General features: G+C 38.0%; 1 protein-coding gene across 8 annotated transcripts in view; it reads right to left on the bottom strand.

Moving 5' to 3' along the window:
* The window catches only part of pex5la (peroxisomal biogenesis factor 5-like a), a 238,467-nt gene that overhangs the window by 102,455 nt on the left and 116,680 nt on the right, over positions 1–19,332 (bottom strand). For 5 of the 8 annotated variants that reach the window (XM_088349649.1, XM_088349644.1, XM_088349645.1 and 2 more), the window contains exons 1-2: positions 6,243–6,415; positions 5,504–5,615 (exon numbers count right to left, since the gene is read on the bottom strand). In XM_088349649.1, the coding sequence (XP_088205775.1) occupies positions 5,504–5,615; positions 6,243–6,407 (277 nt within the window). In that variant the 5' untranslated portion in view covers positions 6,408–6,415. Of the gene's footprint in view, positions 1–5,503; positions 5,616–6,242; positions 6,416–18,910; positions 19,016–19,332 lie in introns of those variants that run through there. The other 3 variants (XM_088349648.1, XM_088349650.1, XM_088349651.1) reach the window with 2 other exon arrangements.

The following is a 19,332-nucleotide window of genomic DNA, read 5'->3' as shown; positions in this document are numbered from 1 at the left end:
ACCACACAAGCATGGGGAGAACATGCAAACTCCACACAGGAAGGTTTGATCCCATGACCTCAGAATTGTGCCGCACATGCGCTAACCACTGCGCTGCCGTGCTGCTGTCTGATTTCAATAAACACATTATTTATGTCAGTAGCACAGTCCCTCAAAGTAAAAAAAACACTAAGACCGAGATCAATTACTTTATTAATCACACCAAGTTTTTGTAGGTAATTACTCTTTTGGATTTTATATTGATTCTGAAAAAAGATTTAGATTTTGTATTGAGAACATGGCCATGTTATTTGAGAACAATCCAAATACAGTACATGTCAAGCCGATAATAAAGAGCATTTTCTATTCAATTGACTTTTGTGATGCGTTCAATGAACTTGGCAGTGACGATGAGCAATTCCTTGTCTTCTCTTATAGCAAAGTGTCAACTGATTTATTTCGGGGTCTTTTTTCCCTCCATTGGGCCAATAACTGTGACGTCATTCTGGCCATAATTAATAACTGTCTATATCCGACAGAAAAAAGGACATTTTGGCATTTTTTAAAACCAGCAAAATCCTACTTTGAACTCCATGTTTTCTTTCTAATTTTCAAAATGTCTTCCGTTCGGCGCTGGTTAAGTGTATATAAACTTACATTTGTAGAACCCCGGCTAAATTCCTGAGCCGCTCACGAATTGTTTCCCCTGAGCGCTCAAAGATGACAAGATAATTGTCAAGATAACCAGCTGAGAGTTTTTATCGACTGAGATCGGGGGGTAATCAGAGTGTCTGTTTGTCGCCTGTGACTAGACCTATTTAGATCACAATTACAAATACGAGGGGGAGAGAAGCTGCCTGGACAGATTTGGGCATCAAAAAGGCATTAATTCCAAAGTGGGTCTTTTGAAATGTTTTGACACCCTTGAGCTTCACTTAACCACTAAACGTTCTGACGGCCCACCGGCGGGCTGCCTGACTTTTGATAACCAAATACCTGTCCGTACAATTGACCGTCTGTCCGTACAATTTTCTTCACAATGTCACCAGTCCCTGAAATACGTCATGCCACATATCACTCTTCGGAAACTCTTGGGATTCAAAATATACTCATTAAAGACACATCACAATTAGTCTGAAACAGGATACCCAAAAACTATAAAGCCATGGTAACTCACCAAAGATGTCGTCTTGCAGCCATCAAATTCATTGAAAGTACGCAATGATGGCCTCCTTACTACAAAGGTCTAGCGAATCCAATCGTGTAAAACATTTACTCCAAAACACATGATAAAGCCGACAGATAAAAAAAAAAAATCCGCCTAAAAGCATGTCTGCTTTGTTCGACGTTTCTTTTTGTAATTTGTTGGTTTTGCTCCAAAACTCCCTTTTAAAAATAAACAGACCTGTAAAAGTATTCCCAATATAGTCTAGCCTGACCTTTCACACCGCTTTCGGCCAAAAGCAGGCTTTTTTTTTTTTACGGTCCACAGCCTGCATTAGCCTATAAGGGCCTGTTTGATAAAAGTAACATTGCCTCCTTTAGTTTCGAAAAGCTTTAGCCATTAGTAACCGATTCAAATTATGATTCACACATTGGTTAGCCAATGAAATTCTGAAAAGAGTGATGCGGCAGCTATTTCAAATTAGACCTCCGGCCCAAAAAATGCCTAACGCCACTCGTGATTCATTTATATGAACAATTATTACGCGCAAGTGTGCACAATCATTGATTTGAATTCTGGAAAGAGAAATCAAACATTTACAACTCTTTCAATGTGTTTAAAAAATTTTAAAAGTAAAAGTAAAGTACATATTTGTAAAGGTTTTAGTGTTGTAAACTGATTGTCTCCAAATAGCCACTTTTGGAAAACCCTAGACCTACCCTGAAAAAAATGTGCAAAAATGTGTTTACTTTTTCAGATTGTGATCAAATTACCAAAGTACCAGGTAAGGCTTCAAGCTCAAGGTAAGATAGGGCCTAAAAAACCCATCTTGATCCGACCTGAGTTCCGAGTATATCAATGTTGTTTTTTGCAATAAGTCATAGGGAACAATCATCTCAATATCTGAATTTCAGACTAACATGCCTTTCTTTGATACTGAAAGGAGGCAATTGATGCCTTTTGGGCGCAGCAGGATCATTATCATCTCAAAGTCATCTAAAGGGCCTGAACTATGCATTGGAGGGTTATATAAATTATCTAATTGTTGAGAAAGTCAATGACAAGCTTCAGCTTCAGGCAAAAATATAAAGGGTACAATGTAAAGGTAATAAACCTCATTTTGTTAATACCATCCTTAACAACAAGATAGAGGATCATCATTGTTCATGCATTGCAAAGGTAGGAAATGTGATTTAAAGTCAACTAATTAACCTAACTTGAAGAGACTTGTAAAATAGGCTTTTTTATTGCTACTAGCTTTTATTATTGTATTTTCAGGACCATAAGGTGCACGTAAGAAATATGGCAAGAGTCTGCCCTTTTCTATTTCAGGCACGTAGATGTTGATGCATGCTTTTATTTCCTCTTGTTTAGATGATTGTAATTCCCTGCTTTCTGGATTCCCCAAAAAGACTGTTGCAAAAGATTGTCTTTTACCATTTGATAAATATAGTCCAACTGTTTCTTTCCCAGGAAAACATCAAGCTGCTGATGCTTGCTTTTACGTTCTCACCTTTGGATAAATAAAAATACCTGCTTGATGGGCTCCCCAAAGAGATTGTCCTAAGCAATTTATATATATTTTTACCTTTTGAAGAACAAAGCCAGTTTTCCCATTTAGATGCATGAGTTTATCTCCTCTTGTTTTAATTATTGCAATTCCCTGCTCTCTTGGATTCCCCAAAAAAGGATGTCTCAGGTGATTGTTTTTTTTATCATTTGAAGAATATACCCAGTGTCTCAGTTCTGTCTCAGGCGAACATGGAGTTGTTGATGCATGCTTTTATGTCCTCTCGTTTAGATGATTGTAATACTCTACTCTCCAGTCTTGCCATAAAAAAATATTGCAATCCTGCAGCTGTAGCACAATTCTTATTGGAGAATTAATGTTTTTATATAGCACTTTGAGTTGCATTTTGTTGTCTGAAAAGTGCTATACAGAGAAAATTTAATCTTATTTTAAAAGAGGAAAACAATATGTGAGGGTGAGTATCAGGAAACGGGTGATGCTAAATTCTCTTGTATAAATAATCCAATGTTGTCATTAGCAGCTTAGTTTACATGACATTGACCCCGAGGTAGATTAACTATACAACTTATTGGCTGTACTGTAGCTCATCTGCCCATCTCTGTCTCTCGTTCATGGTCAAAGTCAAGATGAATTGGCAATGATTGGCAACACTTTCGGCCACTAGCAGGGTTTTATTCACGGTCCACAGCTCGCATAGAGTTTGCCTTTTTTAGCTTGAATATCTTTAGCCAGGAGTAATCGATTGAAACAATGATTGTCACAACAATCTTTTGATGTGTATTCAAATCAGACCCAAAAAAACTGATCTATATGATATATATACATATATATATACATATATATATATATATATATATATATATATATATATATGTTTTTTTTTCTTTTGTAAATATTTCTCATTTTAAAAAGACATTAAAAGAAAAAAGTATAATGCTTGAAACTAGCATTTTTTTCTGCAAAAGGGGCAATTTATTATGATTGGTTTTTCCTTTTTGGTGTATTTCAAACTTGCTTTTCCAGTAAAATAAAGATAATCTTATATCAAAAAAATATCTGATATGGTAGACTTTAGAACATTTAAATCGAATTAACTCAGGATAAAAAATCTTAAAATAAGAAACTATTCACCATTTTTCATATTTGATATTTTTGCTCATTCTAAGTATTATATTTCTTACTCTAAAAGCAAACACACAAAAAAATACTTAAAATCAGTAATATTTTCTATCAAGAAGGCAATTTATTATTATTATTATTATTATATTATATTTTCGCCTGTTTGTCTAGTAATATAAATAGAATCTAATATATGAAAAAAAGAATTGATATAGTCAATCTCAGAACAGCAAGCTCATTTTAAGAATAATTTTTAACGGAGTAAAGAAAAAAGTAATCTTAAAACGAGAATTTATCATCTATCTCCCATATAAGATAAATATTCTCATTTTAAGTTGAGTATTATGTTTCTTACTTAAAAAGAAGTTAAAATACATTCATGATCAAAAATTTCTTCTGATGGGGAATTTTTTTTTTTTTGGCAGTCTTTTTCCATGCTAAAGTGTCATCGTCTCCTGCGCTTAAAGTTAGCATAGCAAAGACATCCTTATTCATTTAGCTAAACTGTTACATAAACAACCCTAAAACGAATGTGACTTATATTCCAGTGCCTCGTGTGTTTCCGTATATTCTTTCAACTTAATGTGCAAATGATACTCCGGAGTAAGAAAAATACAGTAGCCGCAGAACCAGCCTCGAAACTTCTCCAGCAAAATAGGAAAACTATGCAAAAGATTCTCTTGTCCTGAAAGTTTGCATATATTAGCGCTTATAATCAAAGTAAGGCATTGATTTCCTCCGCTTGTTTATTTCCCCGCTCAGCATTATTCACTTCTTCTTGAGTCAATTAGATTGTGTGGCGGGGTGACAAAGGATAGCAGGAAAAACCACTTCACTGGAATGTGTTAAAACGATGACAGGAAGCTGGTTTTGCATAATAGGATAGACACTGCTAAACTGCTGTAAACATTGACAAATGTCACATCACACAGAGTGACTCAGTTAAAAATTTAGGTGTCATATTTGACCCTGATCTATCCTTTGAGATGCATGTAAAGCAAATTACTAGAACTGCCTTCTTCCATCTTCGCAACATTGCTAAAATCCGTTCAATACTGTCTCAGTCTGATGCGGAAACAATAATTCATGCATTTGTTACCTCCCGTCTCGATTACTGCAATGCACTACTCTCCGGTCTCCCGAAGTCCAGAATCAAGTCTCTTCAGCTAGTACAAAATGCCGCAGCGAGGCTTTTAACTAGGACAAAAAAGTACGATCACATAACACCGATTTTGGCTAACCTGCATTGGCTCCCAGTTAGCCAAAGATGTGACTTCAAAGTTCTCTTAGTATTGTACAAAATCATACATGGACTTGCTCCCTCTTATCTTTCAGATCTGATCTGCCACTATGTCCCGGTCCGAAGCCTACGATCTGAGGGTGCTGGTCTTCTGATGATCCCGAGAGCAAAGAAGTCTTCTGCTGGTTCGAGAGCGTTCTCCATCCGGGCACCGGTGCTGTGGAATGCTCTTCCCCCTGAGATTCGATCTGCAACCTCAGTGGAAATGTTTAAATCTAAACTTAAAACTCACTTCTACTCCATTGCATACGAATAACCTACTCCTCTTGTCGGTTGAAAATAGTTTGTGTAATATAGTTTAACAATCTGTGAAGCCCTTTGAGACTCTTCGTGATTTAGGGCTATACAAATAAAAATGACTTGACTTGACTTGACATCATCTTGGGATTCAAAAAAAATAATTATGTACCTGCTGTGTTGGAGGTCACCGGTCGGGAATTAACATCGCACTTGATCTCGCCGAGAAAATCGTCAATTGATGGACTCAGAAGCGGTCGACTTTCTTGTTGCTCTCCCACCAACTGGAAGAAAAATCAAATGTCAAAAAATTTACATATTTTGAGTATGATTTGCATCAATTTTAAAAATTACACATTCAGCTAGTTATTAAATAAATATATAGGTGGCTGGAAAAATGGAAATACAGTGGAACCTCGGTTCTCGACCATAATCCGTTCCAGAACCCTGTTCGAGAACCGCTTTGTTCTATCACCGAAATCATTTTTCCCATTAAAAATAATGTAAATCGTTTTAATCCGTTCCAACACCCTGAATGTTTACCATGAAAGTTTAACGTAATCATGAAGCTAACCCAGGCTAATCGTACGTTCGCTTTATCGTAATCTTCCGTACGAAAGATTACGCTAACATGAACGTGTAAAAATAAAAATAAAAAACGGTCGTTTACAAGTCATTTAGCACCACAAGTGGCTAGCACTTCATTGGAAAGGGGGCTCCATTCCAACACCCTGAATTTTGGGCTCAGTTCCAACACCCTGAATGTTTACTGAATGTTCGACGTAAACATAGAGCTAACCCAGGCTAATCGTACATTCGCGTTATCGTAATCTACCGTACGAAAAATTACACTAACACGAATGTGTAAAAAAAAAAAGATAAAGAAAAGAATTATGAATAGGATTTCTTACCCTTGTGGTGGTCAGCAGAAGGCGCATGCTGTATTCCCTAGCGAGATCGGAAACCCGCACACCTCTTTCATATTTAGCTATTATGTCTTTCTTAAAGGCAATAGTTGTACGAACAACTTTTCTTTTTTCACCTGTCCTGCTTGCACCGACCTTCTTCGGAGGCATAGTTAGGGGCTAAAACACTCCGTTCACTGATATTAAAAGCGAAAGCAAAAAGAGGCAAGTGCGCACGTGATAACAGTTGGTCACGAGGGGTGGGGGCGATCTACACCCGCTCAGCATCGCACTCTAGCGTACGCACTCACGCACTCACGCACTCACGCATTACCGGCGTTCGAACTCCGAATTTTTGACCGAACAGCGAAGCAAGAATTTCTCTAAATTTTTGGTCGAACACCGATTTGTTCGAACTGAGAGGCGTTCGAAAACCGAGGTTCCACTGTAGTGCGGAAAAAAGTCAAAAATGACAAGCGCGAAACCAGGCGGGGTTTTATTGCAGGAACAGTTGTAGAATGTAGGTGCAAAACAGGAGCAGCTAATGTGTGTCTGTTCACCCAAGAAAATAAAGAACAGTTTAGATATGTCCAACTATTTTTCACCGACAGTCAGTTAAGTTACCCAAGATGTGAGAAATGGCCCAAAAGGCTGACCCAGCACTTTTGGTTTTGTTCACTCAGCATTTTTTTCCCAGAAAGACATTCCACTCTCCCAGGCTAGACTGACATTGAATATTAACACCATATCAAGATTTTTGTTTTAGACTCCCTCTGGATGTCTTACTCTTTGGGTTTTCCATTCACATGTGTCAATGACCACGCCAAAAAGGGAAATTCCACGCAAAAATGGTTTCGCGTCTCAACGTGGATGATGCTCTAATGGTGCATAAGCATTCTGGTTAATTATTTTTTGGGAAAACCAAAAAGACATGACCGGGTGGAGCTGATTGATCTCCGCTCTGACAAATCAAGTACAAGAAAAAAACAAACTAAAAACGTTTTAGATATGGTGAGCAGGTATTACTGCAAAACGTCGTAGAAAGTCATGTTAAAACCTTAATGATTGTAAATATCATTAAAATCAATCACGGTAAATACTTTTTTGCCTTCAACTTCAAAACTAATCACTGTACAATTACTGATCATCAGGACATATCATGTGAGCGCTAGCACATATTTGGAGCTCAAAAAAACTCTGCCATTCAGCTGGATGGGCCCCAACCAATAAACCCAACATGTCTTATCTGCCTTCCCATGCCAAAAAGTGGTAATCATCATTTTCTTGCGATACAGGAGAGTTGTAGACCGCCGCCTCGAACATTGTATGTTCCGAGGCTGAATCGTCACTCGATCATTTGGGAGTTGTGAGCTAATATTGTCCTTGTGTCAGCTTGGCAGCGAGGGAACTTGACATTTCCCCCGTCATTGCCCTCAGGGCTACATTAACACAAGAAATTTTAATTAAACAGGCAGACGTCGAGGCGGCGCTACAGGAGACATAATGTCATAATAGTGATGATCTGGGCAATTGGACGGTTTTATTCACTTTTGCACAGATTCTGCAAACGGAGACTTAAATGGTAAATAATTTGAGAGAATGTGTGTTGCAAAAACGCTCAAGTTGTAGTGCACTATTTCTTCAATGGACTGTTTGGCTGCGGCTAATTGAATATGACAGCAGGTTATGCAGTCAATGATCAAATATTGCCCTTTTATGGAGGCAATGAGTCATTCCAAAGTGTATTGAGCCAAATTAAATGCTAGCAGTCACAAAACAATAAGTGTGTAGTTCCGATGGATAAAGTCTTTAAAGTGAAGGTTTTAGGTAAGGGAAATAAATGGAGGTAGAATAAGCATCAGTAAAACTCTAAATTGTCTTTATGTGTAGTTGTAACAGTACAGAGTGAAAATGGCTCCTGAGCTGTGGTTTGTTTTTCCTGGTTAATTTAAACTGGGTGTCAATTTGAGATGATTCAGACGAGAACCGGGGCATATAAGCAGTTGAAAAGAACTATAAGTATCATATCTTAAAGCCCAAGTCCAGGGGTATACATAGTTCATGGAACTCCGTTAATACGGGTGGTTATGGAACAAATTAACCGTAGTTAACTGTTAAAATTGAGGGGATACTGGTTTGGAGAAAAATAGTCTTGGCTTTTGTTGGTGGGATTGTGAATTAGTCTGCATATACCTGTCTGCTGTCATTTCCTGTGGAGTGATGTGACTGCTTGAAGGTCAGCGCTGTCAGAAAAGCCTTGTGCATTTGACCAGCACTTTAAATTTAGACCGTATTAAAATGTTGACGGATCTCACAGTCTGCTGCTCTTACTATAGTAGTTTTTTTCAAGCATTGTGTCGCGGCCCAATAGTGTTCCATGAGAACTTGTCTGGTGTCCCAGAGGTTCTTCAATTTAATTTTATGGTGACAACAAATTAAATATTGCTTTTGATGTCTGGTCCAGAGTACACTACAAAAGGTCGAGTTACAGAAATGGAGTCAAATATTGAGTGTAAAGTGTCTTTCCGGGTAAGATTTTAGGGAACAATGGGAAAAACTGAAGTAAGCAGAAATTAATACATCCGATGATCCCTTTTTAAGAATTTAGGAATAACTTGTTTTTTTTCACATTAAAGGTTGGGTGCGTCATTTGAGGTATTCTTGAAAAGTTAAAAGGTATGCGTTAAAATTGCCCAATTGAGCTCAAACAGCCCCTGAGTCTTATTTTCTATTGTGCCTACATGCTTTTATTTTATTTTTAGCAAAGCTGTTCAGGGCAGAAAACATTATGTTCGATGAAAGGGACTGGGGGAGTGATCGAGAGGCTAGAGAATGCACTTACTTGCACGTGCATCATGACTGAGCTTACTAGGCTGCAATCATGACTTAAAGCCAAGAGATGACAGCAGAGAGTAACAAAGTTTCAAATTCCGTAAAGCTCCTTTAATGAATTATTTTGTATTTTTGTTTCGTCAAATACGGTAGATTAAATAAACCATTCAAATGATAAAATTAACTCAAAATATTTTAGTGTTAAGTATTTATATTTTACGAGAAAAAAAACGATATTAACTATAGTAAACAATGTATATTTTAACGATTCCTTTTGTTTTTAAATATAAGAACAAGTGATTTTTCTGTTAAATAAAAAAAATATACAAAAATGATGTAAATTAAGGTTGCTTTACAAAACACTGCTGGCAAATACTTTTTGTACATTATAGATATAATCGTATTTATTCATGTACAACGCACACTTGTGTAACACGCCCCCAAATTCTTGATTAAAATCTTTATTTTTTTTTCACACAAATTCTCTGCTCAAATTATGAGTCTGTAAGTGCGGCCATGGTTTAAATAATTTATTGAAAATATAAACTAAGAACACAATACCAACATAAAGTTTACAATCTAGTCATTTAATGCCCTTCAAAGTCTGATTCATCATCAGATACCGAAGAGTTTTTCCTTCATTATGCTTTTCTGCGTTTATTTATATCTTTCAGGACAATTTTCAGTTTTTTCATTCTCTAACATTTGTCTCTGGTACGGTAAATAAAAATAGAGTTATAATGAGATAAAATTAAATGCCTTTTCGTATGTTATCCATATAACTGATGTTCTAGTTGTTATGATTCTGCGGTCTCACCACCACGACCTGGGTTTGATTCCCTTTCGATTTAATGTTTTGTGATTATGGTCAGCGATAATTTTCAAATGATCGATCATAGCGCGACTGTAAAACCCAATTTATAACTTGTACCAAAACTTTGAATACCTTTTAGGTATAAAAATGTGTGTTACACAAGAATAAATATGATATTTTCTATTTCTATGAGGTTCTAAAAACAGTTTCAAAAAGTTGATTGCAGTGGTCTGTCATTTTGCTCACTAGAAGTGTTTTATTATTTTTTCTCAGAAAAGTCAAAATAAGTAAAACTTGAAGGACTGAAATAATATATTTTGAACTAAAACGGGATTCCTACGGCTTAAGGCAACTTAAATTCAAAACTTTTAAAGACATTTTTAATGCATTTTGAAATTAAATTTAAGACAAAAAACCCCACACAATTAAACAAACAACAAAAAAGACAAATATTTCTTGCACACAATACATCGTAACTCGTACACATTACCTGGCACAGCTTTTAGTGATGGCAAAAAATGTTTGTCGGGCAGCCACTTCTCATTAAACATACATGTTCCCATGGTCTGAAGTTGCAATATGCGTCTGCTCAAACACATATAAATCTTATCGATGCGTTCATATGTTTGACATTTTAATGCCAATCAGGCCTTATTTTTTTAAGACTTTTCAAAGATCTGTGGGAACCCTGTTAAATTATCAGGGTTCATACACCTTATTAATGGCCAAATTCAAGCCCTTTAAAGCCAATTTTCCAGTTCCTCTGTTGAAAGAAAAACATTTTCAGAGCCACAAATATAGCGATTTACATATGCGATTTTTAATCTTACATGTTCATTTATCAAGACATGATCTTGAGTAAATCGCAAATATATTTGTTTTTGAGACAAATAGGTGTTGGTTAAAAATAAATCACAGTAATATGTAGCTTAAATTTTTAGTTGCAGGAAGTTTTTTCCATCACAATTTAACACTAGGAAACAGTACCTTAATTTTTTGAAAGGTCCATTATAAATGTCCACGATTGATACTCTTCTTCCACTAAAACACATTTCATAGTGCCCTGTTTTGGTATAGCATGCACCTGTCCTTTTGGGCGCAACCTGTAGAGGGGATTACCCTGGATAGGGCTACACTGTACAAACTCATGCCAGCTGCAATTAATTACGAGGGAAGAACAAATGCACTGACAAAGTGAAGCCACCAGAGAGTAGTGTAAGCGCCTTTATCAAGCAGATTTGTTTAGAAACATGGTAAAAATTTCAAGCATTTACAAGCACTTCACCCAAAATTCAAGCTCTTCTCAATCCTTGAAACGACAACAGTAATATTCAAGCCTTTTTAAGGATTTCATGAACATGTACGAGTCCTGAATTTTAGAATTACTTCAAATTTTGCGAAAATATAACTGAAGCGGCTTATTTTTCTTTTCTTTTTTTTCTTGGGCAAAGTGCCTCAATATTTTATCAATGAAGAAAGTGTTTCTCGGCTCAAACAAGGTTGGCAAACCCTGGACTTCAGTACTTTCGGTATCTTATCCATCCTTTGGTACTTTCCTAAAGGTAGACAATGAACAATTAAGATCAAGGTTGTCCCAATCCTCCAGGGAGGTTAGATTTAATTATTGATGCATTTTTATGGTCTTTCTCTCTTTGTAACTATGCAAAGCACCGAGACAATTAGTGTACAAGTGTTTCAAGTAGCAATCGAGTGAATGACGTGACAGAAAACCTGTACTAATTGTGTCACCTGGGCTTTGCTCAAGAGATTTTTTCAAAAGTTGCTCTCCAGGGAATGTCAGAAGCTTGGAGGTGAACTTAGGAGAGGTTACATGAAGTGAAGAAGTTATTGAGTGAAACCTGGAGGCCTTTCCATCTATTTTAATTCAGATGTTTTATCTTTTGCTTGTATTTAATAATTCAGTCTTCAGATGACTTAAATGTCAATGATCCTAAAGCTCCAATCAGAATTCTTCTGACCCCCATAACAAAACTTAAGATGATTTACTATCCGTTTTCACATTACTCCTAAGGAGCTTTTGAATAATTATCAGGGTTGTTTAGATGGTAGCGAAAGAGCTCGATGGCGATCCAAACACCCGCTGCGGTGACCTTTTTAGATGTCTGTTGGCCTACTTCATATGTCATTGATATAGATGGTGCAACCAAGTCTCATCTAAGCTCAGAGAAATCGAGGAATTCATTCTAAGGAGAAAATATGTCTTGGATTTAGAACAAATTTGGGACATGGGACCATCATAAAACAGCCTCGGCATTTATAAATATTGACAGCGAGTTTTGCCTAAACCGGTGTTTTGCAATCTCTGTCATTCTGTGAAACTTTGTCTGGTGTGCAATAGGAGAAAAATTACAGTTAAAATGAGCTAAATTATCTGCTGTCCGTCATATCAGACAAAAATGCTAATTATTTGTTGCAAATCCATCCATCCATCCATTTTCGGTGCCGCTTATCCTCATTAGGGTGGCGGGGCGTGCTGGAACCCATCCCAGCCACTTCAAACAGTGAGCAGGGGAACTGGTTGTTGTTGCAAATCATATTGCAATATTATATGGGTGGAATTATTTAATTAAGTCAAGTTAATGAATAATTTGTTAGAAAGTGATGTTCGAGCCTTAGCTGCAAAAATAATAACAATAATAATGATTTAATAAAAATAATGTTCCGCTGGAAAAAAATTCATGTCATGTGTTGTTCTGTAAAATTATTCTTATTTTACTTGAAAAAAGGTTTAGAATACAGTAATTTTGAATTACACTATTTTTATTATTTAAGAATATACTTATGTTTTAATCAATTATATTAAAAGAAATAAAAACAGTAATATTTCTAAACTATATTATTTAATATTCTTCTTTTGTAATCGTCATATTTTGTAAGGAAAAAGACAATAACAGTCATTTTGAATACTCATTTATAATTATTTTTTTAACATATTCAATGTTTCGATATTATAATTTATTTAACATATTCAACATTTCTTATTGTGTAATATTCTAATTTGCGAGAAAATAAAAACATTTTAGATAACTATATCACAACTATTTAATCAATATTTTTTTAATTTCATAATTTTCTTATTTTACTATTCAAAAAAGTAAAATTATAGTAATTTTTTATAACATATTCTGCCGTTCTGTCAACCAAAAAGTGAACTGTGATACAGTATCCCTAATTACATTTTGCTGCGAGTGGGGACCATCAGAGCACACTGACGGCTTTTTTTGCGTGTATTTCCAGGTAAAAATGAACTGTACTAGTGCAGCTGCGATCCATTATCCCCAATCCCAAATTGCTGCGACCAGCAGAGGGCACTTTTTTCAGGAGGCGTGTCCTTTGGCCTGCCTAAAATGAAATGCCGGGTTGTGGCTGTGATCTATTATCCCTGTTTGACTTGTTGAGAGCAGAGGCCGGCAGAGTGGATTTGTTTTTGGTTCGGGCAGGTTGAACGCGCACATGTGACCAGCCTAAAATTAACTCCACTGTTTTTACAGCAATCTATTATTCCTAGCTTACTCCTGTTAGGAGAGGGGGCCAAGAATCATGTGTGGCTTTTTTCCTGTCTGAATTGAACAACACCGCAATACATTATCCCCAATCGACTTTTGCGCAGAGCACGTGTTAAAAATCGGTCTACTTGCCAGATTTTTGCATTTTTGCATCCCCGATAAACAAGGGATTATAGTATGTGGAATTTGTCTAAGCTGAGAAAAATGTTTTCAATAAAAACAATATTGACACAGCAGCTATTGTAAAATGCTGACTGTCTGTTGTTAATTCACAATCTCCTGTGCAAACTTCTATCTACAGTATGTTAATCTTTTTCCCTGGAGTCGAACTATTATCCGGATTGTGTGGCAGTTTATGAAATGAGACATCGCATCAGGAAATCAATTGGCTGGAACCACCCCGCAGGTGATTGAATCAGACAGAAATACAAGATGACATAAAACAGTACAAGCATTCTTTACCAAGCAATCAGGGAAGCGGCAGACGGGACAAGATAAGCTCTGCGTGCCATTCAGAAATAGTTTGATGCGCCATTCATAAGGTGCTAAAAGTTAATAAGGAGGTTTATCAGACTTGATTAGCAAAATTAAATTTGTTGACCCCGTTGGTAATCCCCTTCCTGGAAAGAGGCCAAGAAAATAAACATTGACGGGAATGACTCCAGCAATCGGTCTTGTTCAAGGTTATTATCATCAATCTCGTGTCCACTATGGCAAATCGGAAGGGAAAGTATGATTCTCTGTCCGTACAGAAGACCTGGGATACACAAATCTATTCTAAGGTGGCGATCGTCAGGTGAAATTTTCGTACGGCGGTTGATAGAAACCTACAGGAATGAACCCTTGGTACCGCAGGAAAAAACCTTGAAATAAAAGAATTGTATATAGTAAGTACTAGGGCAACACGATTAACTGAAATCGAATCAACATCGCGATGTGATGTAGTGCGGTAGTGAAACCGCAAAGAACTGTGGTTTTTCAAGGTTTTGTCGTGAGTGATGGAGTTTGGGCCAACCACAATTGTTACTGTTCGAGTTTTAAAAGTGCCAGCCAATCAGAGGCACATTTTAGCAACAGCACTTGCAAATAAAGCGCGACACTATGCCACACCAACTGTGTGAGCTCATTGAGTTGTCATGGCGGGATCCGTAAACAGGCAACAAAAGAGAAGGAAACGGCGCTTGCACCTAAGAAGGGAGGTACATCACTTGTTCTGACCTATTTTGGTTTTGACAAAGCAGACGCGGAACAGAAGAAAAACACCGGTTGCAGAATTTGCTTTTGCCTAGTCGCTCCAGGGGAAGGAAACACAAGTAATTTGTAGCAGCACCTTAAAAATGATCCTAATTACAATACATATGACCGTGCAAACCAGCAATGGTGGAATGTTGTTTTTTCTAGCTAAAAATGTCTAATCGTGTCCAAACCCAAAACTGCATTATAGATTAGAGGTAACACTTTATATTTATGCGAGTTAATAAGTGAAATGTTATAATAAGGCTAATAAAAAGTAGTGGCAGTAGTATTAATAAGTTGGTGGGTTTGAATTAATACTATAATATGTTTTTTGCACCGATGAACATGCTGCAGGAGCACATTACACAAATTACACTAATTGTAGACATTTCATGTTTACAGCCTCAAAAGAATGTGGATTATTTTTAGTGTGCAATGATTACCTTTTTATAGTGTGCACAATTTATTTTGTTGTTGTTTACTTTGTTTGGTGTGGGTTATTTTAAGTGTAATGCTCTTCCTGGACTTCAGCTCAGCCTTCAACACCATTATCCCGGAGATCCTGGTGGAGAAACTTGCACACCTAGGACTCTCTCCCTCCATCTGCCACTGGATAATGGACTTCCTCTCCAACCGCCCACAGTCGGTGAAACTCGGTACCCACGTCTCTCCCACCCTAACACTGAACACTGGCTCCCCCCAAGGTTGTGCACTGAGCCCCCTGCTTTTCACCCTCTACAGCTCCGACTGCTCACCGACCCACCCCACAAACACTATCATTAAGTTCGCTGACGATACCACCTTGATCGGCCTCATCTCTGAAGGGGACGAGGCGGCATACAGGGATGAGGTTGAGTCACTTTCAACGTCGTGTTCGGAAAACCACCTCATATTGAACACCACAAAAACAAAAGAACTGATTCTGGATTTCAGAAGGAATGGCAGGAATCCAGCACCACTCATCGTAAAGGGAGACTGTGTAGAGAGAGTCCACTCGTTCAAATTCCTGGGCGTGCACATCTCCGACGACCTCTCCTGGTCTGCAAACACCAGAGCGGTGGTAGGGAAGGCCCAGCAGCGACTGCACTTCCTGAGATTGCTCAGGAAAAATAACCTAAACCAGCAGCTGCAGGTGTCCTTCTACAAAGCCACAGTGGAGAGCATCCTAACATACTGCATCACGGTGTGGTATGCTGGGTGCACAGCAGCAGACAGGAAAAAGCTCCAGAGGATCATCAAAACAGCCCAGAGAATCGTCGGCTGCTCTCTGCCCAGTCTGGAGGACATTGCCTGCTCTCGCTACCTTAGCAGAGCAGTAGCCTAGATGGTAAGGCGCCCGCTTTGAGACTGGGAGGTCGGTGGTTCGCGCCCCGGCTGAGTCATTCCTAAGACTTAAAAAGTGGTCGGCGGCGCCCTCTGTTGGCAGCGGCTGCATCGGCTCGCTACAACGGGTCAGGTGCAATCGACATTTCGTTCTGTGTACATTGTTACACAGAATGACAATACAAGGAAATTATAAATTATTATAAAACATCATCAAGGACTTTTCTCACCCCGGCCACCATCTCTTCGACCTGCTGCCTCCTGGCAAGCGCTACAGGTCACACAAAGCAAAAACGAACAGACTCAGAGACAGTTTCTTCCCCACAGCCATTACCACCCTAAACAGACACCGCACAAAAAACTGAAAACTGTTGCAAAAAACTACCTCACACGTATGTAAATGGTACTCACGTACATGCTGTCTGCACTATGCTTGTTCACTGCTCAAACAGACACCGCACAAAAAAACTGAAAACTCGGGCCAACACTACCTCATACGAATATAATGTTACTCATGTCTTGTTCTTGCACATGCCGACTGCACTACGTTTAATGCTCAAATTGCACAATGTCTGACCATTTCCTGTTTCTGCACTATGATGTCTATGTTTGCACCAATGCATATGCTGACTATTTTTGCACTATGATGACTTTGCACCAAATGCAATATTGCACAACCGTTACGATACCAACGTTATCACGACAACCCTGTATGTAACATCCCACATGCCGACATTTCTTGTGTAAATACCATGTAAATTATAACTATAGCCTTATCCCCCTTGTCTTATAACATTATCGTCTCTGTTCCTTTATCTTCTTGCTCATACCTCACCATGAATGTGTAAAACTGGAGTGTCATGCCCAATTTCGTTGTCACAATATGTTAGCCCATTTGTAGCAATGACAATAAATAATCTATTCTATTCTATATATTTGATCTGAGGGCAGCACGGCGGGACAGTGGCTAGCGCGCGTGCGGCACAGTTCTGAGGTCATGGGTTTAAATCCAGCTACCAACCTTCCTGTGCGGAGTTTTCATGTTCTCCCCGTGCTTGCGTGGGTTTTCTCCGGGCACTCCGGTTTCCTCCCTTATTCCAAAAAACAAAATTGTCCCTAGGTGTGAATGAGCGAGCGAAATGTCTGTCCTTGTGTGCCCTGCGACTGGCTGGCAACTGGTTCAGGGTGTCCCCTGCCCACTGCGAAGATGGCTGGGATGGGCTCCAGCACCCCCGCGACCCTACTGAGGATAAGCGGTTTAGTTAATGGATGGATGGATGGATATTTGATCTTTTATACTGTGCAAATGCTCTTGATTCTTTTAAGAGATTATTATTTCCTTTTTTCAAATGTTATTTATGTTAGAGGTTGACTTTGTTGTATTATGAAGACATGTCAAAGCAAATAAATGGAATGTTATTTTGTGATGTTTCTTTTTGAAAATTGTCTAGACCACTATTCTAATTAGCTTGAAATGCTATCTTGTGCATTGAATAGGTGGGTAGATACTTCTATCCATTAAGGAATTGAAAAGTAAAAAATGGTCAACAGGAAGCAACCCTAACAAAGCTTGCCAGAAAATGGTGTTGTTTTTTCTAGGTTTAGCATTTCAATATGGTTGAGTATAGACAAAACCAAAACTAGCAAAGAAAATTTACTTAAAAAAATTGAAAATCGCATCAAAATTGCAATACTGGTCTGAAATCCTGCAATTAGTTTTTTTTTTTTTTTTTTTCTAAAATCGTAAAGCCCTAGTAAGTACTAAATATGCAAAATACACGTATAAATGATGTAACAACACAAAAATATAAAGTAAAAGATGACATTTTATTTACCTTTGGTGTGACGTGATCTGAGCTGGTAGAGTCAAGTTAGAGGGTGGATGAGACAGCGGATTAAAATGAAAACTTCCACTAGGAAATGTTTTCATGCTCTTAGAAGATTATGTTGCCTGAATCACCTCCTTTATTTTAGTAATTGTTTCAATCTTTAATTGGTTATGGACATATTCCGTCAGCTTTTTTCATATTTCATTACCTCAAGCTTTTTTTTTCATTGTTATCATCTTATTGCTCCTCTCTGTGGCATCCCTTTCAGTCTTGGGACCCACAGCTAAATATATTCAGGTGTGTTACACGAAATTCATATCTCAACAAATGGAGAGGTAATTATGGTAGGGAGTTCAGCCCCTAAGTACCTATACAAAATACATGTGTAAATGATTTAATAACATAATAATGTAAAGATGACCTTTTATTACCTTTGCTGCGATGTGATTTGAGCTGGAAGAGTCAAGTTAGAGGGTGGATGACATGGCGGATTAAAATGAAAACTGATTTTAAAACTTCCACTAGGAAATTTTTTCATCCTCTTAGAAGACTGTGTTGCCTGAATCACATCCTTCATTTTATTAAATGTCTTCAATTGGTTATGGCCGTATTGCGTCTGCTTTCTTCATATATGTTTTTCGTCGTTAACATCTTTTTGCTTCTTCCTGTAGTATCCATTTAAGTTTGGGACGCATAGCTACACAAATTTTTTACGGGAAATTCATTTCTCAACAACTGGAGAGAAGGTCATTATGGTAGGGAGTTTAGCAAATAGCATATCGGCATCTTTATGATACCGTGACCAAAACCAATAGCAGACCAGGACCTTATTTTATGTCAACCAATTACAGACAGTCATCTTATTGACATAACTCGTCATATGTATGAACAATGCGGTTTGATTTGTTATTTTGTACGTTTTTCGGCACACAAAAATTGTTGTTGTTGTACAGTACGGAGAATGCCATGATGATGGACTGAAAAAACATCGTATTCCACATCTGAAGGTATGGACGCCATAACCGGGTTAGGGGTCGACTGTAGTTCCGATTCCACAACAAAACAGCAGCTTTTGCAATGGACGCGGAGGTATTCTTAAAGGGTTCTGCCCACCTTGGTAGTCAGTGTGAGGAGGGGCTTCCCTTCTGATGACGCCTTACTTGGTATCTCCTTCAGGACCATGGCAACAGTCTTATCTGCAGCCCTAGGGTCTTTGGCCTACAACAGTGAAATCAACAACGACTTGTGTCAGTGACAACTTAAAACGTGGCCCTCATCAGGAGCTGTCCTACACACAAGACTTTATCGTATGAGGATGTAAACGTCGGCTATGTCTTTCTACGATCATCCACAAGACTATGGCGATGAAAAGTCACAGAACGATACGTTGATTGGAGACAGCAGCGATAGTAAACACCACTAAGATCCCTGGTTAGCACATGGAGATAGCTGATGAGGTGTGTGCTTGATATGATGATAATCCTCGGTGTTGGTACTTCTGCTTAGTCTACATAGCTGAGGGACATAACCTCATT

Source organism: Urocampus carinirostris, chromosome 12, assembly GCF_059441175.1.
Source record: "Urocampus carinirostris isolate Australia breed hairy pipefish chromosome 12, RoL_Ucar_1.0, whole genome shotgun sequence".
In the NCBI taxonomy this organism is placed as follows: Eukaryota; Metazoa; Chordata; class Actinopteri; order Syngnathiformes; family Syngnathidae; genus Urocampus; species Urocampus carinirostris.
Note: the sequence above shows the minus strand (reverse complement) of the source record. Positions and strands in the feature narration are given on the sequence as shown.